General features: G+C 39.5%; 1 protein-coding gene across 4 annotated transcripts in view; it reads right to left on the bottom strand.

The window, feature by feature from the left end:
- The window catches only part of F8 (coagulation factor VIII), a 141,594-nt gene that overhangs the window by 90,792 nt on the left and 37,518 nt on the right, over positions 1-13,284 (bottom strand). For 2 of the 4 annotated variants that reach the window (XM_036923550.2, XM_036923552.2), the window contains exons 4-7: positions 12,398-12,610; positions 7,633-7,701; positions 6,648-6,764; positions 3,920-4,141 (exon numbers count right to left, since the gene is read on the bottom strand). In XM_036923550.2, the coding sequence (XP_036779445.2) occupies positions 3,920-4,141; positions 6,648-6,764; positions 7,633-7,701; positions 12,398-12,610 (621 nt within the window). The remainder of the gene's footprint in view (positions 1-3,919; positions 4,142-6,647; positions 6,765-7,632; positions 7,702-12,397; positions 12,611-13,284) is intronic. The other 2 variants (XM_057495978.1, XM_036923551.2) reach the window with 2 other exon arrangements.

Below are 13,284 nucleotides of genomic sequence, written 5' to 3'. Positions count from 1 at the left end.
TTTTATATCTTCTCTGTATGCCTGACAAAATTCTGAGGTAAATCCATCTGGCCTGGGGGTTTTGTTCTTGGGTAGTTTTTTGATTACCACTTCAATTTCCTTGCTCGTAATTGGTGTGTTTATCTTTTGTGTTTCTTCCTTGGTCAGTCTTGGAAGGTTGTATTTTTCTAGGAAGTTGTCCATTTCTTCTAGGTTTTCCAGCTTGTTAGCATATAGTTTTTCATAGTATTCTCTAATAATTCTTTGTATTTCTGTGGAGTTGGTCGTGATTTTTCCATTCTCGTTTCTGATTCTGTTGATGTGTGTTGATTCTCTTTTTCTCTTAATAAGTTTGGCTAGAGGCTTATCTATTTTGTTTATTTTCTCAAAGAACCAGCTCTTGGTTTCATTGATTTTTTTTCTATTGTTTTATTCTTCTCAATTTTATTTATTTCTTCTCTGATCTTTATTATGTCCCCCCCTCTGCTGAATTTAGGCCTCATTTGTTCTTCTTTTTCCAATTTCGATAATTGTGACATTAGACTATTCGTTTGGGTTTGTTCTTCCTTCTTTAAATATGCCTGGATTGCTATATACTTTCCTCTTAAGACTGCTTTTGCTGCGTCCCACAGAAGTTGGGGCTTTGGGTTGTTGTCGTCATTTGTTTCCATATATTGCTGGATCTCCATTTTAATTTGGTCATTGATCCATTGATTATTTAGGAGCATGTTGTTAAGCCTCCATGTGTTTGTGGGCCTTTTTGCTTTCTTTGTACAATTTAGTTCTAGTTTTATACGTTTGTGGTCTGAAAAGTTGGTTAGTAGAATTTCAATCTTTTTGAATTTACTGAGGCTCTTTTTGTGGCCTAGTATGTGGTCTATTTTGGAGAATGTTCCATGTGCACTTGAGAAGAATATGTATCCTGTTGCTTTTGGATGTAGAGTTCTATAGATGTCTATTAGGTCCATCTGTTCTAGTGTGTTGTTCAGTGCCTCTGTGTCCTTACTTATTTTCTTTCTGATGGATCTATCATTTGGAGTGAGTGATGTGTTGAAGTCTCCTAAAATGAATGCATTGCATTCTATTTCCTCCTTTACTTCTGTTAGTATTTGTTTCACATATGCTGGTGCTCCTGTGTTGGGTGCATATATATTTATAATGGTTATATCCTCTTGTTGGACTGAGCCCTTTATCATTATGTAATGTCCTTCTTTATCTCTTGTTACTTTCTTTGTTTTGAAGTCTATTTTGTCTGATACTAGTACTGCAACACCTGCTTTTACTCCCCATTGTTTGCATGAAATATCTCTTTCCATCCCTTAACTTTTAGTCTGTGCATGTCTTTGGGTTTGAGGTGAGTCTGTTGTAAGCAGCATATAGATGGGTCTTGTTTTTTTGTCCATACAGTGACTCTATGTCTTTTGATTGGTTCATTCAGTACATTTACATTTAGGGTGATTATCGATAGGTATATATTTATTGCCATTGCAGGCTTTAGATTCATGGTTACCAAAGCTTCAAGGTTAATTTCCTTACTATCTAAGAGTCTAACTTTACTCACTTAGTATGCTGTTAGAAACACAATCTAAAGGTTCTTTTCTGTTTCTCCTCCTTTTTCTTCCTCCTCCATTCTTTATATATTAGGTATCATAGTCTGTACTTTTTGTCTATACCTTGATTGACTTTGGGGATAGTTAATTTAATTTTGCATTTGCTTAGTAATTAGCTGTTCTACTTTCTTTACTGTGGTTTTATTACTTCTGGTGACAGCTATTCAACCTTAGGAACACTTCCATCTATAGCAGTCCCTCCAAAATAGACTGTAGAGATGGTTTTTGGGAGGTAAATTCTCTCAGCTTTTGCTTATCTGGAAATTGTTGAATTCCTCCTTCAAATTTAAATGATAATCTTGCCAGATAAAGTAATCTTGGTTCCAGCCCCTTCTGCTTCATGGCATTAAATACATTATGCCACTCCCTTCTGGCCTGTAAGGTTTCTGCTGAGAAGTCTGATGTTATCTTGATGGGCTTTCCGTTGTATGTGATCTTATTTCTCTCTCGGGCTGCTTTTAACAGTCTGCCCTTATCCTTGATCTTTTCCATTTTAATTACTATGTGTCTTGATGTTGTCTTCCTTGGGTCCCTTGTGTTGGGAGATCTGTGGATCTCCACGGCCTAAGAGACTATCTCCTTCCCCAGACTGGGGAAGTTTTCAGCAACTACCTCCTCAAAGACACTTTTTAGCCATTTATCTCTCTTCTTCTCCTTGTATCCCTATAATGCAAATATTGTTCCATTTGGATTGGTCACACAGTTCTCTCAATATTCTTTCATTCTTGGAGATCCTTTTTTCTCTCTGTGCCTAAGCTTCTTTGTATTCTTTTTCTCTAGTTTCTATTTCATTTATTGTCTCCTCCACCATATCCAACCTGCTTTTAATACCCTCCATCATGCTCTTCAATGATTGGATCTCTGACCTGAATTCATTCCTGAGTTCTTGGATGTCTTTCCGTACCTCCATTAGCATGTTAATGATTTTTATTTTGAACTCCCTTTCAGGAAGGGTCACGAGGTCCATATCATTTAAATCTTTCTCGGGAGTTGTATTAGTAATTTTATTCGGGACAAGGTTCCTTTGGCGGTTCATGTTTGCATATGGCGCCCTCTAGTGTCCAGAAGCTCTTTTCCAGAGCTGCTCAGCCCCTGAAGCAATGTCGGGGGTCATGGGGAGTGGTATTGGTGCCTGGGGGGAGGGAAGAGCTGTTCCCCGCCTCCCGGCTGCTGTGCCTGTCTCCACTGCCTGAGCCAGTGGGCCGGGCACACAGGTATAAGTTTTTGTCCCAGAGCAGCCGGATATGGATTCCTGGTTTCCACAAGTGGCCGGAATTCCAGTCTCCCCAGGAACTCTGCCTGTATTAACTTTCCAACCCAGTAGTCATGCGAGTCTCATGAAAGCACCATGAAATGTAGGTTTGTGCTCCCAGAGCAGATCTCCGGAGTTAGGTACTCAGCAGTCCCAAGCCTTCCACTCCCTCCCTGCTCCGTTTGTCTTCCTCCCACCAGTGAGCTGGGGTGGGGGAGGGGCTCGGGTCCTGCAGAGCCACAGCTGGCACGTTACCCCATTTGGTGAGGTCTGCTCTTTTCTCCAGGTGTGTGCAGTCTGGTGCCAGCCTCTTTCCTGTTGCTCTCTCAGGATTAGTTGTACCAACTATATTTTCTAATTGTATCCAGTTTTAGGAGGAAGCCTCTGTGTCTCCTCTCATGCCACCATCTTTAATTCTATCTCCCAAATTTTTCATAAAACATCTCTTCAGATATAACCTGTAATCCTACTTAGTGGAATCAGGCTCATTCATCACTAACCCAACTCCCCACCCTCTATCACAGGTATTTAACTAAAAATTCACCAGTACTACTAATACTCAAGGCAAAATCTTCACTCTGTAAACTGGCAACTAGGGAATCTCAGTTAAGATTTAAAGAACATAATCCTAAGATGGACAGTGGATGGTGAATTCTATTAAAAAAAGAGCTGGATATTTATCATACTCATTTTAAAGATCTACAGATATTGTGGAGTATAAGAACAAAGGAAAAACTGAAGGAGCAAAACAGCAGCAGACTCACAGAACCCAAGAATGGACTAACAGTTGCCAAAGGGAAACGGACTGGGGGTGGCAGAAGTGAGGGAGAAAGGGGAATAAGGGGCATTATGATCAGCACACATAATGTGGGGGGAGGCATGGGGAAGGCAGTATAACACAGAGAAGGTAAGTAGTGATGCTGTAGGATCTCATTATGCTGATGGACAGTGACTGTAATGGGGTATGTGGTGGGGACTTGATAATGGGAGGAGTCTAGTAACCGTAATCTTGTTCAAGTAATTGTACATTAATGATATCAAAATAAAAAAAATAAAAAAAAAGATCTACAGATATTACCATGTTGATGGGAAGAGATGTGACAAAACAGTAGAAACTGGCCAATGTCCATCAGGAGTGTCTGAGCAGTAAGGAAAGTTATTGGTGATATCTCCAAGGAGGCCTGGCGATGGTTCCTCACAAGAAATGTGTGACCTTCAAGGAAAATTGAGTGCACTTCAGGAGTGGTGCCCATTCCAATCACATGCCAATAGACTGACTTCTTGTGACATCCAATCAGACCTGAAAAGTAGGAATAAGAGCTATAGTCAAGAAGTCAAGAATTTGGAGTGGAAAACACTTTCTAGGGTAGGATGGGCAAATTGACCTCATGCATTTTATTATCTTGACTTGGAAGCAAACTTTGCAAGGATGCTGGGTACTGTCAAACCAGCAAGAGCTCTTGCAAAGGCCACCAATGACTATCATGCTGCTAAACCCAATGGATATTTTTCAGTCATCTGCACCTATTGACCATTCATTCCTTCTTGAAATTCTCCCCTCCCTTGGCCTCTGTGCCAATATCTCTCTGGGTTTTACTCCCCTATTGCTTAGGCTGTTCCTTCTTCTGTCTCCTTTCCTGACTCCTCCTTGTCTACCCATGCACAAAATGATAGCTCACTTCAGGGCTCAGCTGCCTTGTTAATAATTATTTTCTCCCTGAATAATTTTGTCCATTCTCATGGTGATAATGATCATCCATGCTGATAACTCTCCTGTTTCAGACCTCTCCCAGAATTCGAGACTTACATGGTCGATCACCCTCTCACTATCTTTCTCTGGATATCTCATAAAACCTACATGTCCAAAGCCAAATTTGCAATCTTCACCACTTCCTCTTCTTCCAGAGTTCCTTATTCAGTGCATGGCACCATCCTGCGCTCAATGATGCAAGCCAGAGTTATACTTGTCAGTACTGTCACTTCTCACATCCAGTCTACACCCAGTACGGCAATATAAGCACTAACACTAGTATTTACTGAGCACTTGTTTTATGTCAAGCACTGTCCAGAGTATTATACATGTTGCAACTCATTCACTTTTCACAATAACCCTGTGAATGTAGAAACTATTGTTATCAGGAGAGGAAACTGATGCCCAGTGAGATTAACTAATGTGCTGGACTTTGAACCTGAGCAGCCATATGATTAGATCTCACTGTTAACTGCTAGGGCATACCTGTCTCCTATTTTGGCTCCTTAAGCTTTCAAATATATTTATTGTTCACCATTATTACTACACTCACTATCTTAATCCAAGGTACTAGTATCTCTCCAGTTTCATTCCGTACCACCTCTGTGGGCTAAATCACGCTATTTCCAGAATCTCTCACCTGGCCTTAGCCCAGTTACAGATACCGCTGCAGCTTCTTGCAGGTTCCGTGGCGAGGGGTGGGGAGAGGCTGCTCTCGCTTCCCTGCCGCTGTGTAACAGACCGTCTGGCGCCTGTCAGTCGCAGGGGACCCGCGGGCGCGGGGGGGGGGGGGCAGTGTGCGCGGTGGCTGCGGGGGACTCAGAGGGTTGAGCAATAAAAGGCCGGGAACCCGCTTCCCGGGAGAGCTACAACCTCATTTCCCTATTCCTAATCTTGTTTCAAAGTTCAGTTCAAGTAGCACTTCCTCAGGGAAGCCTTCTCAGATTCCCCGGTCTAGATCAGGTTCCTTCATTATATGCTCATATAAATTATATAATTTTCCATCATACTAATTCTTGCTTTATAATTTTGTAGTTATTATTATGATTATTTGATCAGTACCCATCTCCTTATGCTATAAGCCATGTGAGAACAGGGACTTCCATGTTTTGAAGGGTAATTTCCTTTCTCCTAAAATCATGCATATCAATCATACAATTATTGGGAAATACAGAAAAGAGTTAAGAAGAAAATATCTTTTCTCATTCTTCATTATTCTCTTGGGTTTCTGAATTTCCCAACTTTTTCTTGGTTTACTCTCTAATTTTACTGACTGTAGTACTTCTTCAGTGCCTTCTAAGGGCTACCATTTCTGAAAATACCTTTATTCTTCTCCCAAAGGTGATTCATAGTTTGGTTATTAATTCTAGGTTTAAAATAACTTTAACTTTTAGAACTTTTAAGGTATTCCACAATTACATTGCCAGTTTAATTCTCATGCCTTTGTATATGCCCTCTTTCTCCCAGGGGAAGTTTAAATATCCTCTCTGAAATTTGACAGTCATAATTATGTGTGCAGACCTTTATTTATTTATCCTGCTGGGAAATTTTAATATGAAGACTCAAATGTCTTCATTCTTAACAGACACTTTCCTCTATCATTTCTTTGATTTCAAAATTCTCAATCTCTTTTCATTTTACTATCTGGGAGATTTTCTCTGTTCTCCCTATCTCCTCTTCAGTTTGTATTTTGACAATCATATTCCTAGTTTTTGTGAGCATATTCTTGGTTTGATTGTTTCTTTCACATAGAATCCTATTATCACTTCATCAGTGCAGTATCTTCTTGAATCCTTACAAAAATACAAATTGGACCTTTTGGCAAGTTCTTTTCTGTTCTAAGCATTATCTCTTTTTCTTCTGAACTTATTATTTGTTTATCCTGGCAGATCCCTTTCATGTTCCAGGTTTTCCTTAGATAACTTTAAGACTCCCAGAGGCCAGAATTCAGTGGTCTTCCCTCTAGGGTGCAGAGCTGCCTTTGAGGAGAACTGGAGAAGAGAGCTGGTGGTGAGTGCAGAACACCTTGAGGATTCTTGAGTAGGCCTGTACTTACCCGGCAGAGACCTATTTATGTAGCCATTGACTGTATGCATTTCAGGGCTGGCCCAAGCAGACGCAGGATCCATAGCCTGTGTGAGGGACTCATTTGTTTCTGAGTGCCAACTTTTCCCTGATGAGAGAGAGGAAGCAAATACAGGACCAGCTCAGTATCTGTCTCATGACTGATCCTCCCTTTTTTCCCTCCCTTGGAAGACATTTCTTGCTCAAACTGATTAAATCTCCCTATATTTATTTGTTCATGACAGTAGGTGGTAACTAGGAGAATGGAGAATATTGGTTAATGTGCACCATGAGCATCTCATTCTACTTTTTGGCTGACTGATTTAAAAGGAATCAGATGAAAATCCCCCTAGAAAGGGACTGTTGGGCCCTGTCCCTGTCCTGTAGTAATGAAAGCTTCCCAACCTCCTCCCTGAAATTAATGAGAGCAAAAGCCCTGTAAAGTTTGTTATTACACATCAGCTCTTTGGCGTTGCCCCTCTGGGTGAACAACTGGCAGTACCCAACCCTTGGGGAATGCTCATAGTTTCATTTATCTGATCATCCACTCATTTTCACCCATCCAAACATATTTCCTGAGCACTACTAATGACAGAAAAGACAATACCATGTCTGCCTTCAAGTTGCTTACAATTTACCTTGAATAGACAGAGGAACTGACAATTATAATAAAGAGAGAGACAGTGATGTAACGGAGGTGAGAACAGGGCATTATTGGAGCAGAGAGGAGAAGGGAAAGGGATATAAGTTCAAAGAAGATAAATATTAAATGAGCAGGTAAGGAGGAAGCTCGAGGTACTGTGGAAATATAAAGACATCTAACACAGACTGGAAGGAGGAGAAACAGTAATGTAGTTTATGATCCTTCTATAACCACTTCCTCTGGACAATAGCAGCCCTCACTCTCAACTACCAGATTAAATTAATATTATTTCATTTCTTTCAGAAGCCCCAAATTCACATTTCACCTCACTAACCTTCATCAAAAACAGCAAAAAGGAGGACAAATTCATGGAGGGTCCGTGTCCCTTCTTTGGACAGACTCCCTGTAAAAGAAGTGACAGCATTTGTCTTCTATTAAAAATCCTATCATAACATACTGACACTAGGAGGACACATTACTTCATCAACCGCTTGAGAGCAAACACAACTGGATTCCTTTGTCTCTTGCCCTGTGGCTGACTTGACCATAACATTGTTTCTTTTTCATGCCAGGTCTCCTATACCAGTGTCCCTAAAACTATGTGGGCTACAGGACTTTTTTTAATTAAGGTATTATTGATAAACACTCTTATGAAGGTTTCACATGAAAAACAATGTGGTTACTACATTCACCCTTATTATCAAGTCCCCCTGATAGCCCAATGCAGTCACTGTCCATCAGTGCCACAAGACGCACCGATTCACAATTTGCCTTCTCTGTGCTACACTGTTTTCCCCGTGATCCCCTCACACCATGTGTACTAAACATATTACCCCTCAATCCCCTTCTCCCTCCCTCCCCACCCGCCCTCCCACACCCCTTCCCTTTGGTAACCCCTAGTCCCTTCTTGGAGTCTCTGAGTCTGCTGCTGTTTTCTTCCTTTACTTTTGCTTTGTCATTATACTCTCCAAATGAGGGAAATCATTTGGTACTTGTCTTTCTCCACCTGGCTTGTTTCACTGAGCATAATGTCCTCCAGCTCCATCCATGTTGCTGCAAATGGCAGGATTTTCCCTTTTCTTATGGCTGAGTAGTATTCCATTGTGTATATGTACCACATCTTCTTTATCCATTCATCTACTGATGGACACTTAGGTTGCTTCCATTTCTTGGCTATTGTGAATAGTGCTGCAGTAAACATACGGGTGCATATTTCTTTTTGAATCTGGGATCCTGTGTTCTTAGGGTAAATTCCTGGGAGTGGAATTCCTGGTTCAAATGGTATTTCTATTTTTAGATTTTGAGGAACCTCCTTACTGCTTTCCACAATAGTTGAACTAATTTACATTCCCACCAGCAGTGTAGGAGGGTTCCCCTTTCTCTGCAGCCTTGCCAGCATTTGTTGTTCTCAGTCTTTTCAATGCTGGCCATCCTAACTGGTGTGAGGTGATATCTCATCGTGGTTTTAATTTGCATTTCCCTGATGTGGTGCATCTTTTCATATTCCTGTTGGCCATCTGAATTTCTTCTTTGGAGAACTGTCTCTTCATATCCTCCGCCCATTTTTTAATCGGGTTATTTGCTTTTTGCTTGTTGAGATGTGTGAGTTCTTTATATATTTTGGTTGTTAACCCTTTGTCAGATATGTCATTTATGACTATATTCTCCCATACTGTAGGATGTCTTTGTGTTCTGTTGATGGTGTCCTTTGCTGTACAGAAGCTATTTAGTTTGATATAGTCCCACTTGTTCATTTTTGCTTTTGTTTCCCTTGCTCGAGGAGATGCGTTCAGGAAGAAGTTGCTCATGTTTATATTCAGGAGATTTTGTTGTCTTCTAAGAGTTTTATGGTTTCATGACTTACATTCAGGTCTTTGGTCCATTTTGAGTTTACTTTTCTATATGGGGATAGACAATAATCCAGTTTCATTATCTTATATGTAGCTGTCCAGTTTTGCCAACACCAGCTGTTGAACAGGCTGTCATTTCCCCATTGTATGTCCATGGCTCCTTGGTTGTATATTAATTGACCATATATGGTTGGGTTTATATCTGGGTTCTCAAGTCTGTTCCATTGGTCTATGGGTCTGTTCTTGTGCCAGTAACAAATTGTCTTGATTACTATGACTTTGTAGTAGAGCTTGAAGTTGGGAAGCAAGATCCCCCCAGCTTTATTCTTCCTTCTCAGGATTCCTTTGGCTATTTGGAGTCTTTTGTGGTTCTGTATGAATTTCAGAAGTATTTGCTGTAATTCATTGAAGAATGCTGTTGATATTTTGATAGGGATTGCATTGAATCTGTAGATTGCTTTAGGCAGGATGGCCATTTTGACAATATTAATTCTTCCTATTCATGAGCACGGGATGTGTTCCCATTTATTGGTGTCTTCTTTAATTTCTCTCATGAGTGTCTTGTAGTTTTCAGAGTATAGGCCTTTCACTTCCTTGGTTAAGTTTATTTCTAAGTATTTTATTCTTTTTGATGCAGTTGTGAATGGAATTGTTTTCCTGATTTCTCTTTCTAATAGATCATCATTTATGTATAGGAATGCAACAGATTTCTGTGTATTAATTTTTTATCCTCCAACTTTGCTGAATTCCGATATTAGTTCCAGTAGTTTTTCAGTGGAGTCTTTAGGGTTTTTTATATATAATATCATGTCACCTGCAAATAGTGACAGTTTGACTTCTTCCTTACCAATCTGAATACCTTGTATTTCTTTGTTTTGTCTAATTGCCGTGGCTAGGATCTCCAGTACTATGTTGAATAACAGTGGGGAGAGTGGGCATCCTTGTCTTGTTCCCGATCTTAGGTGACAAGCTTTCAGCTTCTCGCTGTTCAGTATGATGTTGGCTGTGGGTTTTTCATATGCGACCTTTATTATGTTGAGGTACTTGCCCTCTATACCCATTTTGTTGAGAGTTTTTATCATGAATGGATGTTGAATTTTGTCAAATGCTTTTTCAGCATCTATGGAGATGGTCATGTGGTTTTTGTTCCTCTTTGTCTTGACGTGATGGATGGTATTGATGGATTTTCAAATGTTGTACCATCCTTGCATCCCTGGAATAAATCCTACTTGATCAAAGTGGATGATCTTTTTGATGTATTTTTGAATTCAGTTTGCTAATATTTTGTTGAGTATTTTTGCATCTATGTTCATCAGGGATATTGGTCTGTAATTTTCTTTTTTGTGTGTATGGTGTCTTTGCCTGGTTTTGGTATTAGAGTGATTGCTGGTCTCATAGAATGAGTTTGGGAGTATTCCCTCCTCTTCTACTCTTTGGAAAACTTTAAGGAGAATGGGTATTAGGTTTCACTAAATGTTTGATAAAATTCAGCAGTGAAACCATCTGGTCCAGGGACTTTTTTCTTAGGTAGTTTTCTGATTACCTATTCAATTTCTTTGCTGGTAATTGGTCTATTCAGATTTTCTGTTTCTTCCTGGGTCAGCCTTGGAAGGTTGTATTTTTCTAGAAAGTTGTCCATTTCTTTTAGGTTATCCAGTTTGTTAGCATACAATTTTTCATAGTATTCTCTAATAATTCTTTGTATTTCTGTGGTGTCTGTAGTGATTTTTACTTTCTCATTTTTGATTCTGTTTATGTGTGTAGACTCTCTTTTTTTCTTGATAAGTCTGGGTGAGGATTTATTTATTTTGTTTATTTTCTTGAAGAACCAGCTCCTGCTTTCATTGGTTCTTTCTATTGTTTTATTATTCTCAGTTTTATTTACTTCTACTCTAATCTTTATTATGTTCCTCCTTGTACTGACTTTGAGCCTCATTTGTTCTTTTTTTTCTATTTTCATTAATTGTGAGTTTAGACAGTTCATATGGGATTAATCTTCTTTCCTGAGATAAACCTGTATTGCAATATACTTCTGTCTTAACACAGCCTTCGCTGGTCCCACAGATTTTGCAGTGTTGACTTATTGTTGTAATTTGTCTCCATGTATTGCTTGATCTCTGTTTTTATTTTGTCATTGATCCATTGATTATTTAGGTGCATACTGTTAAGACTCCATGTGTTTGTAGGCTTTTTCATTTTGTTTGCATAATTTATTTCTAGTTTCATACCTTTGTGGTCTGAGAAGCTGGTTGGTACAATTTCAGTCTTTTTTAATTTACTGATTCTCTTTTTGTGGCCTAGTATGTGATCTATTCTGGAAAATGTTCCATGTGCACTTGAGAAGAATGTGTATCCTGCTACTTTTGGGTGGAATGTTCTACAGATGTCTGTTAGGTCCATCTTTTCTAATGTGTTGTTCAGTGCCTCTGTGTCCTTATTTATTTTCTGTCTGGTTGATCTGTCCTTGGGAGTGAGTGGAGTGTTGATGTCTCCTAGAATGAATGTATTGCATTCTATTTCCCCCTTCAATTCTGTTAGTATTTGTTTCACATATGTAGGTGCTGCTGTGTTGGGTGCATAGATATTTATAATGGTTATATCCTCTTGTTGTACTGCCCCCTTTATTATTATGTAATGTCCTTCTTTGTCTCTTGTGACTTTCTTTGTTTTCAAGTCTATTTTGTCTGGTGCAAGCACTGCAACAACAGCTTTTTTCTCCCTATTAGTTGCATGAAATATCTTTTTCCATCCCTTCACTATTAGTCTGTGTGTGTCTTTGGGTTTAACATGAGTCTCTTGTAGGCAGCATATAGATGAATCTTGTTTTTTTATCCATTCATTGACTCTATGTCTTTTGATTGGTTCATTCAGACCATTTACATTTAGGGTGATTATCGATAGGTATGTACTTATTGCCATTGCAGGCTTTAGATCTGTGGTTGCCAAAGTTTCAAGGATAACTTCCTTACTATGTAAGAATCAGACTTAACTTACTTAGTATGCTGTTAGAAACACAATCTAAAGGTTCTTTTTTTTCTCCTCCTTTTTCTTCCTCCTCCATTCTTTATATATTAGGTCTCATATTCTGTACTCTTTGTGTATCCTTTGACTGACTTTGGGGGTGGTCGGTTTAATTTGCATTTGTTTAGTTATTAAGTGTTCTACTTTTTTTAGAGTGGTTTTAACTTCTATGGTGACAGCTATTTAGCCTTAGGAACACTTCCATCTATAGCTGTCTCTCCAAAATACCTTCTCTACAAACCAGCAGAGCTCCAATGAGGCCTGAATTCAGGTCTTTCACCAGATCCACATGAGAAAGATATGAGTAGGTTAGACATGGTGGGTCAGAGGCCATTGGACCATTCTCTTTCATGACCTGCCAGACATATGTATGACTTTCACCAGGAATGACTTCATCATCTTCCTTCTCCGTTTGGCTCGTCTGATCCTCATATGTAGCACCTAAGGCAAGAAGGGAGAAAACTGTCCTTTTTATGTCCATTGTCCACTCAAGGAAACACAGCAAATTTATTGTCACTGGTAAGTTCTACATAAAGAAAAAGCATTCTGCAATTTAATTTGGGGAGAAGCTTCATAAATTCCAGAGGAGCTCTGGACCACTAATGCAAATATGAGTGGATGAGTGGTTCTCACTTCCAAATGAGTAGGTAGCCCTGACTATAAAGTCAGCCTCTCTGGAGATAGGGGCACCTCTCCAGTAGGCACTAGGTACTATTGGATTTTTGTTGACTCAGTACACTCCCTTAGAATATTGTGCATATGAAGCACCATAAGCAGGAAGCAGACAGACTCCTTGAACTGTCAAATGACTCTCCCATGTTGTTTCTTATGTAATAAAAGATGAAAATTACACAAAACACATTCTGCTTAGAATATTTGCAGTTGGCTGATATTCAGGCTCAGATTAAGACTCTGATGGAAGTGGAGACCTTCCAAAGATAATATACAGTAACAGATATATAAACTTTAAGGGTTGTACACAATGCTCTTTCCCAGGCATCACCTACTTCAGCTTTGGGTTGTAGTCCCCCTTGCTGTCTCTCAGATCTCTTTCAAAGTTCTGCAGTTCATGGACAACCACATCTCATTCTACCCAAAGCCTCAGTTCACGGACC

The sequence above is a fragment of the Manis pentadactyla genome, chromosome X (genome assembly GCF_030020395.1).
Source record: "Manis pentadactyla isolate mManPen7 chromosome X, mManPen7.hap1, whole genome shotgun sequence".
NCBI lineage: Eukaryota > Metazoa > Chordata > Mammalia > Pholidota > Manidae > Manis > Manis pentadactyla.
Note: the sequence above shows the minus strand (reverse complement) of the source record. Positions and strands in the feature narration are given on the sequence as shown.